Genomic DNA, 25,051 nt, shown 5'->3' on the forward strand with positions numbered 1-25,051 from the left:
AAAAAGAAACCCAAAATATCACCCTAACAAACAAAACTAGTATGCGATATTTGTTACGAGTTAAATCGGCGCAATCCAAAGTAATAAATATCATCGTTTTGTTCGAATCAATGGCTTTCGTCGAATTATATATATTACAGCGCTTGCAATAGTTTCCGTTATATACATATGTCCAAAATTCTTTAAGAATAGGGGATAAAATAAATTAAAATAATATGTAAAATCAAGAACAATTGATGGATACTAGGCTGTAAAACGAGCCGGATTTGTGATGAACTGGCTCGGCGAATCCACGGAATGATTCGCGAACCGATTTTTTTTTTTAAAATTTGTATTATTTTTTATATATTTTTATAGAAAAATTGTATTTTTATTAGTTATTTAGTTTATTTTGTTTAATATTTTAAGTTTTTTCTTATATTTATAATATTTACACGGTCAGTTCGTTTGACTCGCGAATTAAATTTTTTAGCTCGATAAAATACGGACCGGATTGAGTTGGACTAAAATATTCCTAGATTGAAACGGGTCGGGTTTGATTTGGCCGAAGTCGTTTTACACCCCTAGTAGATGCATTGAACGAGTGGGAAATTAAACGTTAAACTAATATGTGTCGCTTTATTAGGAAGAGAACGTTGACGCGGAAACCTCTCAAACATCACAAAACGTCGTAAATCTCTTTAGTCTTTATGACCAAAATTAAACAACCGAATCATATGTTATTCGATTATATAAAGAGAATATAAAATGACAAATGAAAAAACGGAACTAAACGAAATAGCTTCTACAAAACGAATATATATATATTTTTTATATTTTAAGTTCAAATACAATACGAAACAAAACAATAATTTGATATAAAATCTAATAACGAAAAGAATAAACCAATCAAAACTCAAAAGTTCCAACACAATTATTATTAACACAAAAAAAAAAAGAAGAGTTAACTTGAAAAAAAAAAGGTTACAACAACGAGCAAGTGCTCCGAATCGGATAATATATACCCTACAGAAGAACCCGCAGGACTAATCGGAGAGAAGGAATCTGGTTCTTGAAATGTGGGGGCTTGTTCTTGTTCTGCAGTCTCTCGATGATCAACATCCCCATGACTTTTGTAGGATATATATCATACCATAAAAGATCCATGAACATATGCTGCATGGCGTCGTCATCATCAAATCGATCGATGTTTTTCTAAAGAACAGAGAGTTTGGAGCCGACGGGAAAGTAAGAAAGGACGACGGGAGCTCGAGAAGGCGGCTTCGGATCCTCGACCTTGGGGTTCTTCTTACGAGTTGGAGATCGAACCCTAGAGTCGGATTTTGGAGAGAAGCAACTCAAGATGGCTGACAGCAGAGACATTTCACTTCGACGCTTTTGTTCGTGTCTTTGTGTTTTCAGGTGATTGTGGGGAAATGAAGTTATATATGTGTGTATATATAGTGTCTGTTTGGGCAGAGGAAATGGGCTGACCCAGTCTTCTTGGACACGCTTTCTTTTTCTTCTTTTATTTTATTTTATGGGAAATCCAAACTTGAGCAGCAAGCTGGTTGACTAGTCGAGTCAAATAGTCTCTGTGGGGACCGTGGAGTTCGATTATTTTCTTAATTAGACTGAAAATCCTTAAACTATATTTTAATTAATCACTAATCACATTCAAATTCCAAATATCGGACACCTTATGCTTTTCTAATGTAAGAGGATGATTTCATTCCCTGTGTGTCCACTTGGTATACGTTGTATATATATTTTGTCGCGTTATTACATATTACATTATTTATAATAATAATAATAATAATAATAATAGTGCTAATGTTCAAATATGGGCTCGAATTTAGGCCCACGATATACGGGTTTGGGTCAAAACCGATGAGTAAACCCATGACCCGAATTATCTAGGGTTTTGGCATTTCATTTTCTTTTTTCTGTTCCTGGGTCTCCATATATATTCGCCGCCGATGCGTCATTCTCTGCTTCTAGGGTTTGTGCCACTCGGAGGAGAAGGAAATAGGACAGAAAAGCTCAATCACCACCTCCAATGGCGCCGAGAAAGACACAGCAGGTGAACAGAAACCCCGACCTCATCAGGGGAGTCGGAAAATTCTCTAGATCGAAGATGTACCATAAGAGGGGTCTCTGGGCTATCAAGGCGAAAAACGGCGGCAAATTCCCCCACCATGACCCCAAGCCTAAGCCCGAGGCGCCCGCGGAGAAGACCCCGAAGTTCTATCCGGCGGAAGACGTGAAGAAACCGCTTGTTAACAAGCGTAAGCCGAAGCCCACCAAGCTCAGGTACTACTGTTTTCATTTTCTGGGCAGCATTTTAGGTTGGTGGAATGCGTGTTTTTGTTGTAAATTTTTTGTTTTTTTCGCTATGAAAGTAGTGGGTATCTCTCAATTTATGCTGGATTTAATTATCATCGCTGAATCCTGTGTCTTCCACTTGCTTGGATCTGTTGATAAGTGTGAGCTTTTGCTATCGGATTTATTGGGATTATTGAAAAATGTATTGTGTGAATGAGTTTTTTCTTGTATGGAAGTTTGTATCTTTGAGATTGAGCTGTTGTGCGCTAAATCATCTATATGTGTACTCCAATCATATATGCGTATATATGTGTATAACTTGTATCTTTTTCAACTTTTATCATATATGAATTTTACAAATTTCGCTGATAATATATGTTCTTCAATCAGGGCAAGCATTACCCCGGGTACAGTGTTGATTATCCTTGCTGGTAGGTTCAAGGGAAAGCGAGTTGTGTTCTTGAAGCAGCTTTCTTCTGGACTGCTTTTGGTAACTGGTGGGTTCTCTGTCTTTAGCCCTTTGAATCACCTGTAGTTGTTTTTATAGATAATTTTTTTTGGTTCTGTGCTTTAGTATAAGTATTTCTATCTGTGCATTCTCATCATCTCATGAGAGATTTGCAAGTGCCCAATTGCCGTCAGAGTTTTTTGAGTTGAATCTAATTATCCTGGCATGTCTTGAGCAAGTCCGTGCTGTCTTTGGTTGAAATGCAGCTATGTCCATATTCTGATCTCTTTTGTTGTAGGGTTTTTGTCCCTTTTGCTATCTTGTTTATTCTTGATCTGGTTTTTCTGCTGTTGTTTCTTACTTGTTGCTTGTGAGCTTTAAGGACCATTCAAGATCAACGGTGTCCCATTGAGACGTGTCAACCAGTCCTATGTCATTGGCACTTCGACCAAGGTCGACATCTCTGGGATCAACGTTGAGAAATTTGATGACAAGTACTTTGCCAAGGTTGCTGAGAAGAAGAAGAAGAAGGGAGAGGGCGAGTTCTTTGAGGCCGAGAAGGAGGTTTGCTCTGTATTCCTTATCAATTCCAATACTCTTCCAAATCTCTGTTCCCTTAACCCGTTTATTCACTTCTCTCGTTGAATCTTCAGGAGAAAAACGTACTCCCGCAAGAGAAGAAGGATGACCAAAAGGCTATTGATGCGGCTTTGGTCAAGGCCATTGAAGCTGTTCCTGATCTTAAGTCTTACCTTGGTGCCAGGTTCTCTCTGAAACAAGGCGACAAACCACATGAGCTCAAGTTTTAGGTTCCGAGAATTTGATGTACTCAGAGCTTTGGTTGATTTGTGTTTGACATCTAAAAGTTTTGATGTTTTATGTCAATGTTTACAAACCTTTTTTTTGCAATATCTTAGAATGTTACAGACTTATTTCTTTGAATTAGCTATCCCTTTCAGTCTGCTCAACCATTTGTAACCGGTTTTTGTGTTTTGGGTTTGGTATAGCTTTTCAATACCGGTTTAGCTTTTCAGGAAAATAAATCAAGCGGTGCCGAAGAACATTGTGAAAAAGTCTGGATATACATGTGGATCTGAACAGGATCGAAGTTTTGAAGTGCACTATCTTTTGCTAGAAAATTACAAACGTGAAATTGAACCGAACATAAGAGAATATAAAGATGGATCCTTCAACCCATTTATTGGTGGGGAAATGATTGAAAACAATACAAAAAAAAAGTGTTAATCTTTTGTGTTACATAATCTCATTTTTATTATTTTACTTTCACAAGGAAACATGTTTCTGTCTGTCAGCGTTTTGGTGTTTTACAGGAGACTGTCTGAACGAGTCGGCAATCTCTTGAAGAAGTTGCTTGGCACACAAGGCAGCTTGCTCCTGAACTTGGGATGCCTGAGATAATACAACCCACCCACCAGAGCCACCACTCTGAACGGCGTAGCGTACAGTATGACCGAACCGGACAGGCAGAACAAGATGAAGAGGCTTGTGGCCCTCGGGTCTCGCCAGCTCAGCAAGGACTGGATCCTCTCCCCTTGTGTAGCGATGTCGCCTACCACGGTTTGGATTCGACCCGCAACACTCCTCAGCCGGTCATACCTCATCCTGACCAGATCCGGTGACCGAGATGTCGGGAATGTGTCGAACTCTTCGTCGAGCTCATCAGGTCCAATGGCTTCAGCCCAAGAGAGCTTGGTGTCCATGTGAGGTGGGTATCTCGGCCTGGTCCTGAAGTTCCACAAGCCGATGAAGAACATATAGAGTAACATCGTCGGCAAGATGAGTTCAGGGTACATGACAAGAATCAGAAACAGGACATGGACGAGGATGGAAGTAACCGGGTTTCTCCAGTTACAGACATCTCGGAGCCAGTTTCCGACAGAGATCGAACCAGAGAGAAGGGACATGATGCGGAAGAAGTTAGCTTTGCTTCTTCTCATGCTCCACAGGTGAGAATCAACATCCAGCATGTACTCGACGATCTCTTTTCTTAGTGGTGGCTCGGCTCTGCCAAGGCGTGTGGCCACGATGTTCATGGCTTGGTATCTGAGACTGTCGACTTGGTTGATGGTGAAAGGGTGAAGATAGTGCATTTTGGGGAGAAGTGAGTGGCTGTAGATGTAGACGATGTTGGCCAATGATAACGTGGTGAAACGGATCGAGATCTGGACTTCTCCGGTTTTCTTGAGGCCGTGCGGTTGAAGAACAAGAAGCGGAAAGGAATGTGTGTAGATCTTGTGAGCTTCTAGAGTTGATAATCTGATTCGAACCTGCACAACGGGTATCAGACATGGAAATTAGACGAGAAATCTGGTTCGTTGAGGATCTACAACAGAGAAAGAGCTCACCTTTCCGATTCTTGCATCTCTAGAAGCTCCATTCCCCGTCTGAGAAGAACCCAAATGGCAATTATCGAAAACTCCGAGGGTGATGACAGTGCAAGGATCATACACCTCCCATGTGTACTGCTCGTTCCATCTGGGGCTCAATGTGTCGAGAATGGTTCTGGTTCTCACCCACTTTTGCCCGTATTTCGCCACGCAATACGCGTCCGTGCTTCCCCTCCCATCTTTCACCTTCATCGGCAGAAGCCCTTTCGCTCCCAGAATCCCGACCTCTAGGATACCTACAGGCTGCTTCCAGAGCTGTCTTGCTGTCGGTCTTGTGTCGCTTATGTACATTGTCGACTCGTCCATGACATGGTAGCCTCCTTCCAGACAGACTCTGAGGTGAATCCGGCTCGAGAACTTCAGTTCTTTCCTCCTGTCAGGCTCCAAGGCTCCGAAACCGTACTTCTCGAGATTGAACCAGCGGGATTGCACTGGACGGTGGTCTAATCTCTTCTCGAATATGTTCATTGGCAAGCTAATCTTGCCAAGTACTTCGTCTTTGGATGGGTGGACGTTGTCTTCGATGGTGATGAGTAACTGTTCTTCAAAAGGTTCTGCTACAACGAAGACAAGATCCTCGTTCCAGAGTGGATTTATCGTCTTGATGGGACAGATCTTGGTTTTGAGTGTTTGGGTTCCAACATTGGCTTTGACAAAAACGTCTGGAAGTCGGTTCTTGTCATTCGGGATCACATCTTGAGCTTCGATGATATTGACCCTTAGGTACCACAGCTTTGGAGAGACGTATACCTTTGATCTGACATTGAACACGCCTTCTCCGTATACAGAAGCAGAATCTGCATGCCATGCTTCCGAGAAGGCTTCATCGGCTTGTGTTCCCATCCAGACAGCAAGCATGATCTCTCCTCGTACTTTGCCTTCTCCTCTCCTATCCTCCAATCTGTACCACTGAGGGGCTAAAGGGCTATCTGGTGGAACCCTTTTCGGGATTTCATTCAGATCAAACATCACTCTTCCGAGGTAATCATCTCGGCCTAACGTTTCTTTGCCCTTCACAAAAACCTCAAGAACCGATGATTGAATCCGTTCCTTGGAGAAAGCAAAAACTTGGTTCCACTCAGGAGTGGCCTTCCTGTCAAAATGCTTGGTTCTTCCCTTGTAATTTCCTAGCTTCACCTCCACATAAGGATCACACCCTCCAGTCATCAAACCCGGTGGAAGATCCTTGGCCCTCACGACTCGAACATACAGATAAAACATCTGTTCCACAAGATCGTGCGAGGTTGTAAATCTTTCTCTACCGTTCATCCATCCTCCTCCAGCATTAGGGTTTGGCCATCTCTCTCCGAGCTCGGGGCTCATGTCTTTCACCTCATAGGCTTCTGGGTCAGTCTCTCCAGATGGTGGATGGTTAGCATCACGATGTATAAGATTGGCATCACGAGCGTAGAAACGGTCAGCGTCACGGGATTGAAGGTTGGTGTCGTGAGGGTGCATACGGGTAGTAGGGACACGAGATCGCAAGCGAATGGAATGCATCGTTGCTGGCTGTGGAAGAACTTCTTGTTTATGCAGTGCTTGAACTGCCTCCTTCCTTCCTTCTGAATCTTCTTCGCCTTTTGCAGACTCTGTGGCAAAATCAGCAAGAACTTCGTCTTCTACCGAGGCAGTATCCTTGAAAGAGTCTTCCTCGGAATCTTCTGCTTCAGACCCAACAGCAGAAAACGTTTTGATATCCAGAGGAGTGTTTTCTTTAGTGGATTGGTCAGGTTCTTGGGGCGAAACGTACAGCTTGAGGCCAATCTCGCCTTTAGCAGAAGAGAAGAGCCACTTCTTCTCCAATGGAAACCTCTGATACACTTCCTCGCCTTTCTTGACGAAGTTTGAGCAAGAAACTCTCACTCTACCGAGGAAGCTCCTTCCAGGAACCGGCCTTCTCTCGTGGTAAACCGACACTTGGATGGAATGATGGGAATAGTCTCGTGTTTGGTCGTAATCAAAAGAGAGTGTCTGGTTCCAGACAGGGTGAAGGGTTTTGGGAATGGTTCTGGTTCTGCTCAACTGGTTAAGGAAATCGACCTCGACAAAGGGACTAGCCGAACCTTCGCCATCTCTGGGCATAAGATTTTGGGCATCGACCACTTCCACGACCAGTTTGGTGTTCTTTCTCATGGTGGAGAGTGTGGGTTTTCTTTCTTGGGGACCAAGAGAGGTTAAAAGAGGAATATCTTAGGAGACGAGAGTAAACCCAGTGACGAAGCAAAGAATGTTGTTCCGATTAAGCAACACCAAAAAAAAAAGTTTTTTTTTTGTTTTGGTTGAAGCAAGGTATGGTTTCATGGACAAGCTGCCTTTTTACTCTGTTTTCCAGTGTTTCAGATGTGATGTCAAGGAAGGATGAAACAGAGGGAAAGCATATATATATATATATATGTATGTATATGAGGTTCAGACAACGGGAATGATTAGAAGTTGAGCAAGTTCAGGAAAAAAGATGGCTTTTTGTTTGCAGAGGTAAGGCATAGATTTTATGGTATTAGCTTCTTTTTGGTTCCGTTCATGTCCCTGCAAAAGCTACGTGTCTCTGCTGAGAAGAAAGCGAAGCAACTGAGAAAAAACACGATTTAATTAAAAAGAAACGTTTGATGTAAAGAGCCATTGCGAGCTTTCACTTCACTTACCAATCACAACTCAGAGAACCAAACCGGGATCCAAAATCCAGAGCTTGTTGAAACTTCCATCAATGGCGGCACTTCAAATACCACATCCACTTTCCTTCCTCTGTCCACATATCCTCTGTAACTCAAACTGCGCCATAAATCTCGTCTGAGTCGAGTCTTTGAGTTATCGACGTTCCAAATCCAATGGTTCAAAGTCCTCAAGCATGAATCCGGCATGCCAAAACTCGGTTTATTTTGCATAGTTGATCGATATCCGACAAAAATTGCAGATTGGTTATAGGCATTCTATAGACCGATTCCCGGTTCCCCTCCATTACGATGATATTTCAACCCTGAAGAATCTGAGGAAATTCATGTTTGAGAGGTCGAAGACCCAATGAAATCCTCGGAGTTTGGATTGTACAGTCAAACGGCTCGGGAATAACTCAGGATGGATCAACAATGGGATCATCAGAGTCGTTATCAGATAACAGATAACCATCTGATTCTTCTCCTGATGATACTCGATGATCAATCTTTACACGGCTTCTTTCGAAATCACTGTCTGAAGATCTCTTGTACAGTCCCCTGCTTCTATCCAGAAACCCTTCGTTCATCATGCTCGAGAATTTTTCCCTGATTCCGACAAGTGGGTGTTTTTCCAGGAGTTGTCCTTTCTCATATGCTTCTTTAAGGATCACTGTCTGTGTATCACACTTCATAGAAATGTAGAAAATACCTGGGTGGCGCTCAAACACTTTTGTGAACTTCTGGGGAAGGGCGAACGCTTTACGAAGATTGCTCACGTTCTTTCTCTCCGTCTTCTTCCCCAGCGTTAAATGAAGAAGCTCGTGAAAAACTCCGACGTTTCTCTTCTCTGATACATCAGTCCGTGGATCCAAATGGGAAGCATTGACATAAGGTGATGTGTAAGGAAGTGTCTGCCATTCTTGGAGCCACTCCATGCACTTCCTTTTCAATCCATAGCCTCTGGTAAATTTAACTGGGAAGGCCAACCGATTATTTCTCAAGTCTTCTCTCGTTTGCTGCCAAGTAGCATTCCTTTGTAACTTGGAAACCGCAAGGCGTTCATCCCACGATACCAGTCTCAAACCAACAAGATCGGTGGATAACTTGATCAAAATAAATAACTCTGGGTGATTCGGGATCAAGGAATCTTGATAATCGTATGGCAAGCCAAGATCCCATTTTAACTGGTCAATAGAGTGCAGAGGAAGTGTTCTTTCACTCGTGAGCATAAGAAGCTTGCACAGCCTCTCGAGAATATCCTCTTGATTCAGCCGAAGCACGTTAACTTCTTCATGGTAAAGATCCCGAGCTTCAGGGGTCAAACCAAAAGTAGGAACCCGAGTACCTGCACTATCACGATAGTCGTACTCCACAAAGATGTTGGGGTATCTCCTGATAAACGAAGCGAGCTTAAGATCTTCAGGCAGAACTAGCTGGCCACGATGCCGGTTGAGGTGGAAGACGGGTAATCGAGAACCAGGTGCAGAAGAGATGATCGAGACAAGATTACACACTGCTCTAAGATACTTCTCACGGGCCACAACAGAATCAAGTTCCTTATCTTTCACCCATTTCAACTTAACGTTAACCAAACCGAATTTCTGCTGGAAATCAAATCCTCCTCGGCGTTTATACAGCGATTGAGAGAAACTTGTCCTACAAAACAGTAACCACCGCATTGTCCCCTAAACCCTTAAATGAAGAAACCCTAGAATTGATCACCGACGAGCTCCATGAGTTCTATGCCCAACCCGATTGACGGTCATGAACTTCTTCCTTTTGGGCTTCAATTCTCAATCTCCTCTAGAAAAGCTACTACCTTTTTCCCTATACATCAACGAACTCACTGATTAAGAGCCAATCTCCGTAACTTGATGGCTAAAGAGCTAAGACACATTATTGAAGCTTGTTCAACGAAATTCCAAAAACCCACAAGCAGTATCACAAAAAGCCACTCGCTTTTTTCATTTTTGTGTCAGATCCAGGCAAATTCAGAAAAAACCATCCAAGATTATATAGCTAACAGCAGATCAAGAGTGAGAGGTTTAATGTCATGTCGCGTCAGGAAGAAGCAAAATCTCGAAACTAGAAGTTCGAATGCAAACAATAAACTAGGGGAAGAGATTAGAGGGTTGACTCACCGGAGATGCGGAGGAGCAAGGGAGACACTGGCCAAAAAAAAAGATCTCGTGGAGTCTCGAGAGGAAGAAAAAGAAGCAGCAAAACCTTTCACACTCGCAAATGCATACGGATTCCAAACCCTATTTATATTTTAGAATTAATTTTGGTTCAATTAATTTATACTAAACGATTTTAAAATACAAATAAAACGGTGTTTTAAAAATAAAAATTTTAAAAACGTGAAACAAATTTAAAAGAATGCATCATATTTATTTTGGATGTATTTAAAAAAACGTAATAATCATATTGTCCGTTGTCGATATGTACTTTTGAATTAATATTACAAAAATTGTGGGTACAGTATAAAAATTCGACATGTTTTTCACGAACGGTCTTAAAATTTCTGCGACATTTTTCGGATATCTATGTATTTCCCGTTCAAGAGGGCGAGACAGAGACGGATGACTTTGGGGCCGAGTCGGGTCGGGTCGAAGCTTCTGCCTGAGAAATAAGAAGAAAGTTCCAGAAACAGAGCAGAGATTGGAGATTGAAGCTCGAGAGCGCGCGAAAATGATCCCCGTCAATGGCGTGAAGGTCCTTCGATTGTTGGCTCGTCGATCTCTCTCCTCAAGGCTTCTCGAAGAATCGGGAAATCTGGCGAGTTCCCTTCTCTCCTTTGTTTAATTAAAATTCTTGGTTGTTCTGCGAATTGATTGATCATGGCCTGCTTTTTACGTGTCTTTTGGGGTTCTTCAGATTCCGAGGCAAGTCTTTGGAGGGGGCTGTCGGAGATTCAATGCGGGTATCTGCAACCCCGTTAGTGTGATCGGGAATTACGCTACAAAAACTGGTGCTTTCTTCGTGAAATGGAAACATTTCGATCTATATTCATGAACCTTATACAGGATTTGAGTTCTTTAGTCTTTTTTTTTTTAATGTAGGAAATGATCGCAAAAGGATGGTTTTTGGAACTCTTAACGCTCATTTGGGTTCAACAAGGTCGATTCATGGGACTGGTAGGCTTGGAGATTCCAATTCTTAGGTCCTGTCTTTGAGTATCGCTTCAAAGTACTTGCTTTTGATATCTTGCCATTTCAAACACTAGGCCCATCGTTTATGGCCGCCCGGGATTTTTATGAAGTACTTGGAGTGAGCAAGAATGCCACAGATGGGGAAATAAAGAAAGCCTATTATGCGGTATGGATCCAATTCTACAGTTCTGATCGTCCATCTATGTTAACGATTATTTAAATTTTGTTTGCTTGTGGTGATATTATTCGTATATTTTTCCAGCTTGCAAAGCAACTCCATCCTGACATGAATAAAGATGACCCAGAAGCTGAGAAGAAGTTCCAGGAGGTCTCAAAAGCATATGAAGTGAGTTTTGTAACCCAGATTCTAAGAGCATCGTGATATATACTATGCATTTACATATTGAGTTAATTTGAGGTTTTGGTGTTTTTCAGGTTTTAAAAGATAAGGAGAAGCGTGAGCTTTATGATCAGGTACCTGGCTTGGTAGCTTTCCTTGGATTTTGGCATAGCAGGGATGATATGTTTTCATGTCCTTTTCGGATTTTCTTTTCAGATATGATTGAAGTTTGGTGTTTTTATGTAGGTTGGGCCTGAAGCTTTCGAACAAAATGCTGCAGGTGGTTTTTCGAATGATTCGGGTTTCGGTGGTGGGTTTAACCCATTCGACATCTTTGGGAACTTCAGTGGTGATGTAATAACCTCTTTCTGTGCTCTTCCTTTTATTTTTCCTTCTGGAAAAAGAAAATTCTGATTAGGAAGCCTTCACGTCCATTGATGCGTTGGTAAATGTTGCCCAAAATGTTTTCTTCTTTCAATTGACTTGACCTTTTAACGCCCATGCTTCCACTTTTACTCCACTGTTATCAGATATTCAACATGTTCAGACAAGATATTGGAGGTCAAGATGTCAAGGTAATATAATCTACTTATTTTCTCTGGGATCTTCTCTGTGCTTCAAGTAAAAAAATTTATGTATTTTCGTCTTTCTATTTGTCAGGTAGCGGTTGAACTATCTTTCATGGAAGCTGTTCAGGGATGCTCCAAAACTATTACATTTCAAACCGACGTGGCTTGTAATGCTTGTGGTATGCTTACTTTTACTAGAAAGGAGATCTGGACCATGTTGGAATTTCATATAGTCTAACTCAGGCAGATATGTTGAAATTTAACCATGAAAATTTAATAACGAGGCTAGTTTTGTGAATCATTTTGAATAGGAAAACCGATTTTGAAGCTTATCATTCTGATATGATACATATTCTCTCTCATATTGAGTATGTTGCTGTATATTCTGGTCATCAGAATGCTTATTTTTCTTATTGTCTCAGCTACGCTTACACGTTGTTGTTTTATGTTCTGATCAGGTGGACAAGGCGTTCCTCCTGGTACGAAACGTGAAAAATGCATAGCTTGTAATGGTTTAGGAATGGTCAGTATCCGTTTGACGAACTTTGAATTGTTGAGCATTGTAGTTATGCATTTTTCTCCGACTTATGTGTGTTACTGCTCTTTTTTCAGACAACAATGAGAAGGGGTCTATTAAGCATCCAAAAAACTTGTCATAAGTGTGGTGGAGCTGGTCAAACTTTCTCAGTATGCCGTCTATATGATAATTGCATCTTCTTATTTCATGCTTTTATATTTTCCGTATCTTTGTCTATGTGAGAACATGGCTGCTTATGTCTGTATCATGCCAAACATATGATGCTTAACCAGGTTGGTAGAGTCAACTCAATTGGTCATCTATTTCTTGTGTTGATGTTACTAGAGCATTTGCAAAACATGTAGAGGGGCTAGAGTAGTTCGAGGACAGAAGATCGTCAAAGTGAATATTGATCCAGGTAATCTCATTTTGCATATCATGTGGTAACTCAAAGAATTATATGAAACTGTCTTGAAATCCTTTAGGCATTTGAATGTTGTTCCCACATTGGTTTTGTCTTTCAGGAGTGGACAATAACGAAACAATAAAGGTTTTGAGGTCCGGTGGAGCTGATCCTGACGGAGATCAACCTGGAGATCTTCATGTTATTATCAAGGTTACCTGATTGAAATCAACTTTTTTGGTGGACATTTATGGTGAATTGTCTCACTAAGTTCTCGATAACTCCTGCCATAATCCTTTTTCAGGTTCGTGAAGATCCAGTTTTCCGTAGAGATGGAGCAGATATCCATGTGCACTCTGTTCTAAGTGTCACCCAGGTAATATAACTGCTCATCCTTATCCTTGCTGTCTCATGAAGACTTCAGGATGTTTACTGTTTGTGAAAGAAAGTTTATGCTTCTGTTTGTTGGTCCTTATATCCCCTGAGTATATACTTGTTCCGATCAGGCCATTCTTGGAGGAACCGTCCAAGTACCGACCCTCACTGGCAATGTAGTGGTGAAGGTTTGTTAGCTTTTTCCTTCTTACCATTTATAAGATTTACCGGTGGATCTAGTCAACGGCTGTAAATCACAAAACTTCACTAATGAAACCACAGTTTCCGAGCTCCCAGTGGAAGTCGGAGAATATCTTGTTTAGTGAACTTCCTAAATTCTCGTATTGAAAGTTGTAAGCTTTCATCAACCAGCCAATGAAGCATATATGTTTGGTATTCCTATTGTGCTTTTAGAAAGGTTCAGCTTTGGTTTGTGCTGGCTGAGATTGAAACTCTCTTGTTGCAGGTTCGCCCCGGAACCCAACCCGGTCAGAAAGTAGTTTTGAAGAATAAAGGTGAGAACTTTAGCTTACATTGATAGTTGAGCTAAGCAAAATATACCCGAAAGAAGAGAGAAACTTGAGCAAATTACCAAATAAATTCCGAGGAAAACAAAACGAGAAGTTCACTGCACAGAAATCCAAGAATCCATTGGTCGGTAGTTTTCTTATTGAATGGATCTCTAGAATCTCACGCTCTTGCCCGAGTTACAGGTATAAGACAGAGAAAATCGTCTAGATTCGGGGATCAGTATGTGCATTTCAACGTCAGCATCCCTACGTAAGTGCTCGATAACCATATGCTACTCTTTATGCTCCGGAATTGTTATCTGTTGTCCTAGTGTTCAAGATATCTACATAAGTGCTCGATAATCCGATTGATGTGCATGTTTTGTGGGATTACGGTCCCATGATTCAAATGTGGGGGCTTTCCACGTTAAATCAGTTGCTTCATTTTCTGATATTTTGGTATTGTTATACTAGATATTGTAATCCTAATAAATGGTTGACGTTATGATGAATTTGCCTTGTTGTTCTGGACAGAAACATAACTCCGAGACAACGGGAACTGCTGGAGGAATTCAGCAAGGAAGAGCAAGGTGAGTATGAGAGACGGGCAGCCGCAGGAGCTTCCCGGTGAAATATGAAGCACAAAGGGCAACTAAGAAAACCGACAAATGGTTAGTTTCCAACCGATTTTTTGAGTGACATACATGATTGGGTCAATAAGACTAAGTTCAGTTACAGAGCAATGGGGTTGGCCTCTCAACTACTAGTGGAGTAGAGTGCAACATAAAAGAGGTTTTGTGCTTCTTGAAGCTTTATAGAGAAAGGGCTTTGGTTGAGAGCAGAAATATGTACGATGTTTGAGCTCTTATCAGCTTTCATGACATGATCACACCATCTCTCTCTCAAATTCCATTTATAAGAGAGGAAGAAGGAAAAAAAAAATCAAAATGGTTGACCAGATGAAGCGAGTGCGCTTGCGTTTTAGCTGTGCACTTGTAGTATCTTACAAAATGACCCCGAAAGTTTTAGAACATTCAGAATTACCCCAAAAGAGAGAGACAAAAAGTCATGAACTTTACGCGATGAAAAAGGAAAGACACACTTGGGTTTCGAAAAACCTATGAAGAGTTCCAGGTTAGTGTTTTCTGTTACAAGATAAAATTGATAGCAATAACCGGTCACCAAACCCACCAGTGAGTATAAATAGGATGTCTATTTCGATTTTCGTTTCCAATGTATTTTCGGGTTTAGATTTGTCAATTTTAAAGAAACGTATCTATTTGGTTATTACATTAGCTCTATTTCTTTCTTTTTTTATGAATAAAAAGTTTTTTTTTCCAAAGAACTTTTCAATTATTTTAATATTTAATTTGGACGCGATTTGGATTGGTTTTAAAAAAATTATACGCATTCGGTGCCTATATATTACTTCGGTTTTGTATTGCGTTCATTCATGAAGAAGTTCATGGGTGTATTCGGGTTTCCATCTCTTTGCGGCATGGCACTTCTATTCTAAGAAGGTGCAAGTTGCTTTATACTAATTGCAAATTCCAAGTTGACTTTCTGTTCATCAATGTGCGAGAAACTTGATGAGAAAGTGATCACAAGTTGTTGGAAAGGAGAGGAAGAAGAAACCTGGAAAGAGTTTTCAAGAACGCCATCCCCCAAGTATCTGATTAATGGGCTTCAAGTACGATGTTTTCATCTGCCACAGGGCTTTGGACATTCGCGAAAACTTTCTCAGCCATCTGAAATCCGCCCTCCGAAGGCAGGGGATCAGAATTTATGAAGAGGACGATCTTGAGAGAGGATCCGAAGCTGTCCCTTACCAACTTCTCCGGGCAATAGAAGAGTCAAGGGTTTTGGTGGTCATTCTCTCCAAGAACTTCGCAGCTCAGCCATGGTGCTTGGAGCAACTCGAGGGAATTCTCAAGGACAGGGACAAGTACGGTCAGGTTGTCGTACCCGTGTTCCACAACGTTGACCCGTGGGATGTGAGAGAGCTGACCGGAAGGTTTGGAGGGGCATTTGATCAGCACGAGCTGCGTTACGAGGAGGAGAAGGTTCAGAGATGGAGAGTTGCTTTAACAGAAATAGCTAACATTGCCGGGTGGAATTCAACTAACACAAGGTAAGTGCATTGTGTATTACAACAAACGTGATGAACTCTCAACTCTCAAAACTTAGTAACTGTCCTAAGACAAGTTACAAGATTTGAAATCAAACATTCAGCCATAGCTGTTTGTTCTGCAACTTCATCTTCTTGAGTCACACATCCAACACTTTGATCAGGCCAGAGTCAGAGCTCGTGGAGCGAGTTGTTCTAGACATAGAGAATAAACTGAAATCTCCTAAGGTACCTGACAGAACTAACAACAGGAGACAATCCCATCAGGAGACAAAGAGTAATCAAATTTCTGACCTTTGTTTGTCCTGCAAACAGCTTTCAGTAGAAGCGGCTTTAGTCGTGACCAACTTCATCCTGGAGATTCCATCAGCTGTCGCAGACCAGCTCTCTTCCGTCCACAAGCCCTTATTCGCACTCGCTGCACTGGTTATGTCAGTCGTATCTCTTGTCTTAATCATCGCTGAACTCATTTACAGAGGTCGAGCACAACAAAGGGTTAACTCCGTTGCTCGTTTTCCCTGTGGGTTTGTGGATGTTGTTTCCTTTTTCTGTGCCTCTGGTCAGTTAATCGTGACAGCAGTGAACTATAGTTTTATAAACGGACACCGAGATAGCCCGATCAAGATATCGGTGTGGCCACTCGTCTTTGCTTTTGGCCTCTTGTGCTCTAAGTTTATGGGAAAGCCTACCGGGAGGCGAGCTCGTCGAGTTGCTTCCTGAGCTACTCATCACATCAAGTACTTACACCCATTCTATAGTGTATGTCAGTCATATGCATACAAGCTTATTTGCACTGAATCTCTTTGCGTAATTGCCTTGCAGATTTGTCCCTGACCCTGCTGCTGGACACCAGTGAGCTCATGATGTTCTGCATCTCTTGATTGTCCGATTCACTTTCCCTTTAATTACTCCTTCTTTGACTCCTTTGTCCCTTCCTCTTCTTCCCATTTCACAACTTCCTGAGCAATGATAATCTTTGTCACTTTCCGAATTCATCTATGCATATGCATTTGGAGTTCTTGATCAGTTGCCCCAAACAGTAGCAAAAGCAATTGATCTGCTTCTACCAAGGAAAACACATTCCAAATGTGAGATATTTTAGCGTGTATGACGCCGCTCGCTTGTGTGTCGACGTCGCTGGCTGATAATCTCCTCACCCCCTTCTGTTTCCTTCGCCTTGCGTCGATACCAGTTTGTCGCCCTCTCGCGTAACCGACTGGGCAGGATCGGATACCCCAAGATTTGTAGGTACTCGAACCCGTTATGTATCTTAAAAGTCGCATCCTAACCCGAGCCTTGGGATCAAATTTACTTAGAAACGAGCCCAAGTTGAGATACTAGGAAAATCAGATACTTTATTTATTTCATAAGCAGATACAGCAATGACGAACAACTTGATCAATCTCCATATACACAGGTACCAAGCTAGACAGAGAATTGGCATCTCCTCTTACACTATAACATCAAAAGGAACAGATCAAGAACAACCATACACTCCGTTATGCTTTTCCTTTACCAGAACATCTACATTTGCCCCTTGATTCATTTAGATCCTGAATCAAAAAAAAAAAAAAAGTCATGAACTTTACCTGATAAAACAGGAAAAACACACTTGGGTTTGGGTTGGTTTTAGGGTTCATGTCGATTTGGATGTCAAAAGGTCGTACCACCGAATCTTTGATGTTGATAGTCAGGCTTCAATGTTTGAGCAAAAACACTGACCTTTACTTGCTTCTGAAGTTCTTTAATGTGATCGACTGCCATATCTAACATATCCGCCGTGCTCGTTTGCTGCCAGAAAATGTAAAATACCACGAAAAATTAGCTAAAACGGTTGATCGTAAATACGTCCGACGAAGTGAATTATCCGCTTTTTCAACCATAGTTTCACTTGGACTTGTGAATCTTGAAGACATTCTAAACAAGAATGAGCCTAAATTCTCTAAATCACTTTGCTTGAGGAAAAAGATTCGGATTCACATATATTGAGAGAAAGATCCATACTTTGTCCATATCCGGGAAAAGGTCTTGAAGCCTTTTCATCCGTTGGCTAATCCGGTTTCTTCGCACCTGAAATTCACAATCAAATATTACAGCTATATACACACGATATGTAAATACTTGTTAGTTTCCTTATTAGACTCAAGCTCTCGTGTGTATACATACGTCGGTTCGTCCAATGGAAAATACGAGCTATTATTTGGCAATTCTGTCATGATATCAGAGCCTAGTTGGATCCATGGATAACACGTTATACGTTACAAAGTGAATGATCTGATGAACATTTACCCTTTCAGCGATGCTTCGTGGGTGGGTGGCAAAGCCTCGTTTGGCCCGAACTTTGAAGGGAACCGTGGTCTCTTGAAAATGCAAGAACTTCTCCACTGTATCCTTCTCGGAGAAAGTTATCGGTTGGCTCAAATGGTGAACCAATCTGTTCCGTGAATTCTCATTCTGATAAACCGTCACACCGTCGTGATCAGTGATGAAACAAGCTTCCATGGAAACAGAAACAAGATGAACCAGAATGGTGTTTTACCTGAGTTTCGGAACCCGAAAACGTAATATTAGTGCCTCCAGTTCCTTTAAAGACATTGAAAGAGGTCTTGTCCCAAGAATCGCTCGAGAAGTCAATTCCAATGTCTGAAACCTGATGAGGCATGATGCTTGATCTTGACAATTGTGGTCTATGTTCCAAATCCATATGATTGTTTGCTACTTTCTTCGAAGAACTAGCTTCTCCATGAACATCCTTCGAGTTCTTGAGATCCCGAAAATCGCTGGTGAAACTAAACTCTGTGACACATTAAGACAGAATGAGTATAACCACAAAACGCAGATTCATCAAAATGAATTCTGTCACTGATCTTTACCGTTTTCCATCATCAGATTGGACAATAAACCAGGAGGGGAGCTATGTTGCTTCACAAGGCCAGACCCTCTGAAACTATCATGAACACGTTTGGCCTGCATTCGGGTTTCGAGACCACCATTGTTCATGAAACCAAACGAACTGTCCTGCATACCAAGATTGCTGCTCTGTTGCGTTATTGCCTCTTTCTTATGCTCTGTCTTAATGACCTCTGCAAAGAAACTGTCCATTTGGGGGCTTGAAGGCTGGAAAGGCCTGTAACCGCCCTCGCAGTTGTCATTGACGCCGCCGTTTTTGAAGGTGTCGTCGGAGAAATTGCTTGGAGTTGACCAGTGACGAGGTGAACCATTGGTGTGAATGAGCTGTTCTTGTCGATGATTTGGGTAATAAGGATCCATGAAATCTTGATTCTTTCTGAAATCTGCTTCTGGGCACTTGAAATCGTGATCGTACACGAGGCTCATCTCTTCCGCAGAATCCGAAATCTGAGATATTCAACGACCAAACTTTGGATTTATATGCACATAGAATTGATTCAAACACATCCACTAAGCATATTCTTTGGTTGACCGTTTATTTTCGCGGAGATCGGATTTCTGGATTCCTGGTGAAGAAATTACAGTAAGACATGTCTTAAAAACACCCACCCACGCACAGTGAAACTACTCAGCTAAAGATTTGCAGGTTTTTAATCGAAATTCAGACATGACTCAAAGATCAGACAAGGGTGACACAGCAGTTAATCCCAAGAATCTCGACAAGATAGCAGATTTCTTGTCTTCGAATAAGATTTTCGAAACTCTTGCAGCTGCCATGGAAACTAACTCAAAACAGGGACAACAAAAAAAAAAGCAACGGCAGCAAAAAAAAGAAACTTTTGAACGAATCTCAGTTCAAGAAACCAGAAAGCACTCATTTTTCAAGATGATTGATGTTAAAAACACAAACACTACCTCGGATTGTTGGGTCTGAAGCCAAAGATCTGCTTTTTGTTTGCCCTTACAAGACGATGAACGAACGAGAAGATGGTCGAGATACCAGGGGAGATGGTCAAAACCGGGCAGAGGAACACGAGATCTGACACAACTGGACGCGTATATATGAGCATAGTGTCCCAAGAAAACCCTTGGATTTGTGTTTTATTACCGGAAATGCCATTCGGGACTGATGTGAGATGCGTGACGTCATCATTTCGAGTCAGAACATGATCCAGTTGACCAAAACACGGAGTCGCCAAAACTTATGAAAACATCATTTCCCCGTTCTTTGGGTATAAGCAATTTGTCAAAATTTTATATAACATATGCGTTAATACATCATCTATATCATATACTGTTTATAGATTATTAATTGTTTAAAAAACACGATATAAATATGTTGAAGATTTTAAAATATATTTAGCTGATGCATAATTGTTGTCTAAAACATAAGTCGTACTATTTGGTATATTTGATTTTATCAGTATTGCTAATTTTCGAGCAGTCGCTTTTTATTCTGTGTTTTTAGAGTGATATGTAATGTATTATATTAGAGTGATATATTATTATTTTTTGTCTCAATTTCAACATATGATAAATCGTTTTACAAATATATTCTATATTGTTTTGTAATATATAGTCTAGTTTATAGACTAATTGGATGATACAAAAATAAAATATATTTCAAATAATCAACTATATTTTAATGATCGATTACGCAGCTTATATTTATTCCATTTTATTTTTAGTAGCGCATTAATTAAAATAAAAGAAAGTGTCTCCCACTCATTCATTCATTGAGAGTCAATAAATATAAAAAATTAATATATAAAAAATGTTAAAACGTGTCCTTGGATCATTTATTGTCTTTGGGTTGATGCACGATGCAATTAAAAAAAACAACAATGAGAGTTTTCACATCATAAAATATTTTTTCCCGTAAAATAAAACTACCGAATAATATATTTAGACGTAAAAAAAAATGAATTAACACAGAACAGGATTTATCCGATAAAATCGAAACAAATAGTATAGTTATTTATTTGAATTGATAATAAATCGATTCTACCAAAGTCCTATTTGAATAAAACATGATTTGATTTCGATCTTTACAAATTACAACAAAATCAATATTTAAACCAATCATTTTATACTTAATTTTCGTTGCGGGCCAATTCAATTCAAATCTCTAGATTATTCTCTATCGGTAATCATTCAATTCAAAGCCCCTATTTGAATGTACGGCCTTTTTGTGTTCTTCATTTCCTCTACAACATTCAAACAATGTGTGAATACGGATAAAATCAAATAAATGGATAGCAGATTTACATGCCAAATTCATAGTATTTGGGTTTTATATAAAAAGTTGGTGCATCACAAAGCACAAGGACCTTGACTTTCCCCTTTTCTCTTTTTTATTTTTTATTTTTTTAAGTTGAGGTCATAAATCATGATCTTGACTTTCTTCTTATCCAAAAATATTGATTATTCGGGTCCCACATATTCTCATTTCTTGATCCGATGTGGCATATTAGAATCGTATGTATCAATAGATGCATTGTAACAATATCTTTCGATATCAATGTCATTGTTTTATTATTCAAATGATTTTGGGATATGTTACTAAATAGGGGTGGGCGTTTCGGGAAACGGTTTGGGTTCGGGACGTAATAAATCGGTTCAGTTCTTTCGGTTTTATAAAAATAGGTACCAATCGGATTTTTTATTGTATTCGGTTCGGTTCGGTTCGATTCCGGATTTTATTACAAAAATGATATATTTCCTTTAAAAATATTCGGTTTTTCGGGATTTTTAAAGTTTGGTTCGGTTTCGGAAAAATTCGGTTCTCTAAAAATGATACCAATCGGAAAATAACAACGGTTTCGGATCGGAAAAAATACCGTTTTAACGGTTCGGTTCGGTCCGGTTCCGAAAAACCGAACCGAAAACCCTATTACTAAGTGCCAATCTCTATAATTGTTTTATTTTTTACAATCTTTATATATTAGATATTTTTTATATCCCTGAAATCTATATCTACTAGTAAAAAAGTATTTCTTGATGAAACTTTGATTTTAAAACGTTGGTAAAAAAGAAAAATAAAATATGAGTTGAAACTTAATTTTTATGTAAATAAATATTAAAAACGAAAAAAACAGCAACAAGAAAATGAAAGTGAAAGATACGAAACCAATAATAGGATGCATCGAATCAGGCAAGAAGAAAAAGTTGTGGCGGCTGCCGTGGTTTTCTCTCGTGGCGATTCCAAGGGCGGTTTCGTTGCACCGACATTTCAAGTCCTTAGTTAATCTAATGATATTATCCACATTAATCGTTTGATTAATTAATAATTACTCTAATTAACTCTTGGATTAGTTAGGATTTTTTTTTTGAAAAATTATAATATCGTAAAAACACACCATAAAAACTACCAAATAAATATATGAATTTTTTCTTTCGCATCGATATGTTAATTATTTGAAATATTTTCTAAAATAATAATAACATTGATAATCTCGATATTTCAACTACCATCCAATATTTTTATCATTTTAATAGAAATTTGATAAAATTTTGAGATTTTATGTATTTAAATACAAATTAGGAAAATCACAAAGATTCAAAGACAGTTTTGGTTGGGGTCAAATAAGCATAGACACCGTTATTTATGCGAGAAGGAAATTGATTTGAAAGGGCAAAACAACCTTTCGCCGCTTGTTTTAATTTAACAAAAGCTTTAAGGGCACGTACGAATTATAATAATAATTATTTATATTTATTTAATTAAGAAGATACTGACCCGAGATTAGTTGCTAATCACTTTTCATTTAAAGGACCAGAAAACCTTTTTGTCCGTTTGTTATGCAAGTTGAGGTCTTCTTCCTTCGTCGTCTTTATTTTATTATGATCCCCACGCAAATCGGAAAGGTTGTATTTTAGTTCACTCTATTTTCCATATAAAATTGACAATTAGGGCTTGCATTTCCCATTCCCGTTTCGTTGTTTTAGAGTTTAGTTTTTTATTTTGTTTTGGAAGTATTATATCAATTCGAATTTAATTTAGAATCAAATCGATTATATTGCAATTAATAAAATTTGTTTTCTATAAAATTCTTATATTTTGATTAATAAAATTCTTTATATTTAGAATCATACTCGATTGGTTTTTATAATTCGTATTTAATTAGAAATTATTCGGCCCTAGCTACAATCATGCACATTTTGTACATAGCCTTTGCAACTATAATTTTGGCCACAGTATCATTTCTTGATTTCCATCTATAAGATTATAGCTAGGTTGTAAAATTTACAGTGAAAAATGCATGGAACGAAGGGTTTCCAATTAAGCAGTTCATATAAATTAACCCTAGAAATAAGTACTAAATCTGGAAGATTCATAAATAAATTAGTGACATTTTTTTTCTTATTGAAGAACGTGGCTTTTTATAGAACTTTTTGTGCCCGACCAAAGTAAACCACATCAAACCGGCTTAAACCGATTGTATACTCTAATAACCAGGGCTTAAACCGGATTTTTATACTTCACATTTTGCGGATTTTTTCCCCCGTTTGGTATTTATAGTGAACACTTCAACTCAGTTCAATTCTACTCTCCTCATATTCGTTTTGAAACCGGTTCAATCTAATTTGGTCTTAACAGATATGTTACCAAAGATACAACCCAAAAACTACCCTTTTGTTAGATACGGCCGTATAAATTCTTCAATACATACCAAGAGCCTCCGTAATAGCTTACACCCGGCAAATGATGCCTGAAAGATATGTGAGCATTCATGTCCAATACGTGCACTGAGTGTAGTTATAGAAACAGTAACCAAGAGAGAACTTTGATGGAGAATCCCGAAGGGTTTTGTCTATGGCAACGCCTTCTGCCGTAAAAATTCCACCAAACGAGCAAACCCACGACCAATTCCACGAGTAGATCATCAGAAAACTGTTGGGATCACAGGACAATTTACCTTTAAAATGTGAGGCGTCAAGTAGGAATTCCGGGCATTACATATTTGGGATAAGACCGTGTAGGAAGCTGAGCTGAAGGGAACCTCATGCCCTCGTATTACACTCTTCATTTGTGTTGTATATGTACCCCCCTTCATGGTTCTTGTACTGGCTTCTTGTCAGGACACAGTGGATGGAAACATTGCTGCATTTCATTAAATATCATAGCTTAGAACCAGGAAAAAAAAAATTAAGCCCAATAGCATAGAAAACTCAACAGATTCAGTTAATGACACTAGCGACAGTGGTCATGGAACCAAATTCTGCTTTGCACAGAACACACTCACTGCTATACTATCCAAACTCATACGTTGTGAGAAATGGAAGCACTAGCTGCTTATTTAAAATTCGACACTTGAAAACAAAGAACGGAAACACGGCTATCCCCGATAGTATTAACGACGAGGAAAAGATCCCGCGAATGGCAATTCATGTTCTGGCAACTTGTATCTGAACAAACCTTGACGATAGGGTAAGGATCGCCTGCACTTTTTACCATTTTTCCATTCAATCAAAGTCACAGACCCACAATTAGGACAACGGCGCCTAGATGGTTTTGGCTTGTGATTCCTCTAAATAAAAACATCTCTGTTTTGGCCAAATGCAAGTGAGATCAGCGGAACTATAACTCACTCCTCTCATGCAGGACAATCGCACCGGACGACGTCAGATGCAAGTGAAATCTATACCCGAGGATCTACTTCTCGACCAAACCAAACAATCAAAAGTCTACACGAGGGTTTAGTTAGTACACTGTCCTAACCCACTAAGTTAACACAAGACCCAGAAATCCCAAACCTAAGAGTGATCTCTATTACCGCCTAAACAAACGAAATCCCTTCCTCCAGCCCAAAGAGGAAAACCAGATACTTACCCCAAATGAGCGAAATTCAATCCACCAATTCTTAATTTCATTCTCTATCTCGTCTGGGAAAGACTGCATAATTCCATATCCCGAAAAATTAAATTTCGAACTCGACGATAAGATCGACATGCATATAAACCACAAAATCAGCATAGAAAAAGGCTATTCCTGCATCAAGAACAGCGAAAATCCCTTGGAGAAAAAAAAAGATTCGATCAAAGATTTCCCAAAAATCACGAGTGAATCAGAAACTTTCTTATACCTGAATCGAGTTTAGAAAATTGAAATCTGTCTCTTCAAGCAATCGCGAGATTTTTGAATTCGACGATAGGAAATACCACCCTCCCGAAGTACGGACTTGAATGAGGGTATAACAGTAATTTCCTAACTGGCGGGGCAATATTTCCAGTCGATGCAGATTTGCCCCAAAATATTCCTTAATTACATTTCGACCTTAATATTTTCAAAATTGACGTTTTTACCTTTTGACATTGTAACCCCCCCCCCCCCACC

General features: G+C 39.7%; 5 protein-coding genes and 1 long non-coding RNA gene across 11 annotated transcripts; 2 read left to right on the forward strand and 4 right to left on the reverse strand.

Annotated features, from left to right (window-relative positions):
- The first annotated feature begins 1,962 nt into the window (after nt 1-1,962).
- Nucleotides 1,963-3,725, forward strand: LOC104826663 (60S ribosomal protein L6-1-like). The gene is made up of 4 exons (XM_010559475.2): nt 1,963-2,292; nt 2,695-2,801; nt 3,135-3,316; nt 3,406-3,725. Exons 1-4 carry the CDS (start codon nt 2,039-2,041, stop codon nt 3,559-3,561), a joined length of 699 nt encoding a protein of 232 aa, XP_010557777.1. The 5' UTR covers nt 1,963-2,038; the 3' UTR covers nt 3,562-3,725.
- A 107-nt stretch (nt 3,726-3,832) lies between these two features.
- On the reverse strand, nt 3,833-7,895 carry LOC104826666 (FT-interacting protein 1). Of its 4 annotated transcripts, none has more exons than XM_010559477.1 (3): nt 7,803-7,895; nt 5,119-7,705; nt 3,833-5,040 (listed from the first exon to the last, which is right to left on the reverse strand). In XM_010559477.1, the coding sequence occupies exons 2-3, from the start codon at nt 7,291-7,293 to the stop codon at nt 4,078-4,080; spliced, it is 3,138 nt and encodes a 1,045-aa protein (XP_010557779.1). In that variant the 5' UTR covers nt 7,294-7,705; nt 7,803-7,895; the 3' UTR covers nt 3,833-4,077. The 4 variants fall into 4 exon arrangements, with proteins under 4 accessions (XP_010557779.1, XP_010557780.1, XP_010557783.1 ...); XM_010559478.1 differs by having other exon boundaries at nt 5,119-7,708; XM_010559481.1 differs by having other exon boundaries at nt 5,119-7,686; nt 7,803-7,888.
- Nucleotides 7,745-10,042, reverse strand: LOC104826665 (protein ROOT PRIMORDIUM DEFECTIVE 1). The gene is made up of 2 exons (XM_010559476.1): nt 9,953-10,042; nt 7,745-9,638 (listed from the first exon to the last, which is right to left on the reverse strand). Exon 2 carries the CDS (start codon nt 9,488-9,490, stop codon nt 8,228-8,230), a length of 1,263 nt encoding a protein of 420 aa, XP_010557778.1. The 5' UTR covers nt 9,491-9,638; nt 9,953-10,042; the 3' UTR covers nt 7,745-8,227.
- Nucleotides 10,043-10,350: 308 nt separating this feature from the next.
- On the forward strand, nt 10,351-14,570 carry LOC104826668 (chaperone protein dnaJ GFA2, mitochondrial-like). Of its 3 annotated transcripts, none has more exons than XM_010559484.2 (19): nt 10,351-10,589; nt 10,689-10,782; nt 10,874-10,948; nt 11,038-11,129; nt 11,226-11,309; nt 11,399-11,437; nt 11,550-11,657; nt 11,834-11,878; nt 11,964-12,051; nt 12,331-12,395; nt 12,485-12,559; nt 12,735-12,807; nt 12,914-13,005; nt 13,097-13,168; nt 13,299-13,355; nt 13,634-13,682; nt 13,881-13,947; nt 14,211-14,347; nt 14,409-14,570. In XM_010559484.2, the coding sequence occupies exons 1-18, from the start codon at nt 10,503-10,505 to the stop codon at nt 14,305-14,307; spliced, it is 1,359 nt and encodes a 452-aa protein (XP_010557786.1). In that variant the 5' UTR covers nt 10,351-10,502; the 3' UTR covers nt 14,308-14,347; nt 14,409-14,570. The 3 variants fall into 3 exon arrangements, with proteins under 3 accessions (XP_010557786.1, XP_010557787.1, XP_010557785.1); XM_010559485.2 differs by having other exon boundaries at nt 14,415-14,570; XM_010559483.2 differs by having other exon boundaries at nt 14,211-14,570.
- A 2,569-nt stretch (nt 14,571-17,139) lies between these two features.
- Nucleotides 17,140-19,746, reverse strand: LOC104826667 (transcription factor bHLH130-like). Its single transcript, XM_010559482.1, has 7 exons — nt 19,630-19,746; nt 18,678-19,161; nt 18,344-18,600; nt 18,094-18,258; nt 17,809-17,874; nt 17,527-17,595; nt 17,140-17,357 (listed from the first exon to the last, which is right to left on the reverse strand). The coding sequence occupies exons 2-7, from the start codon at nt 19,138-19,140 to the stop codon at nt 17,304-17,306; spliced, it is 1,074 nt and encodes a 357-aa protein (XP_010557784.1). The 5' UTR covers nt 19,141-19,161; nt 19,630-19,746; the 3' UTR covers nt 17,140-17,303.
- A 3,583-nt stretch (nt 19,747-23,329) lies between these two features.
- Nucleotides 23,330-24,903, reverse strand: LOC104826669. Its single transcript, XR_773809.1, has 2 exons — nt 24,801-24,903; nt 23,330-23,818 (listed from the first exon to the last, which is right to left on the reverse strand). It is a non-coding gene; the product is annotated as an uncharacterized LOC104826669 (long non-coding RNA).
- Between the last annotated feature and the right edge of the window lie 148 nt (nt 24,904-25,051).

Source organism: Tarenaya hassleriana, unplaced genomic scaffold (genome assembly GCF_000463585.1).
Source record: "Tarenaya hassleriana unplaced genomic scaffold, ASM46358v1 Cleome5, whole genome shotgun sequence".
NCBI lineage: Eukaryota > Viridiplantae > Streptophyta > Magnoliopsida > Brassicales > Cleomaceae > Tarenaya > Tarenaya hassleriana.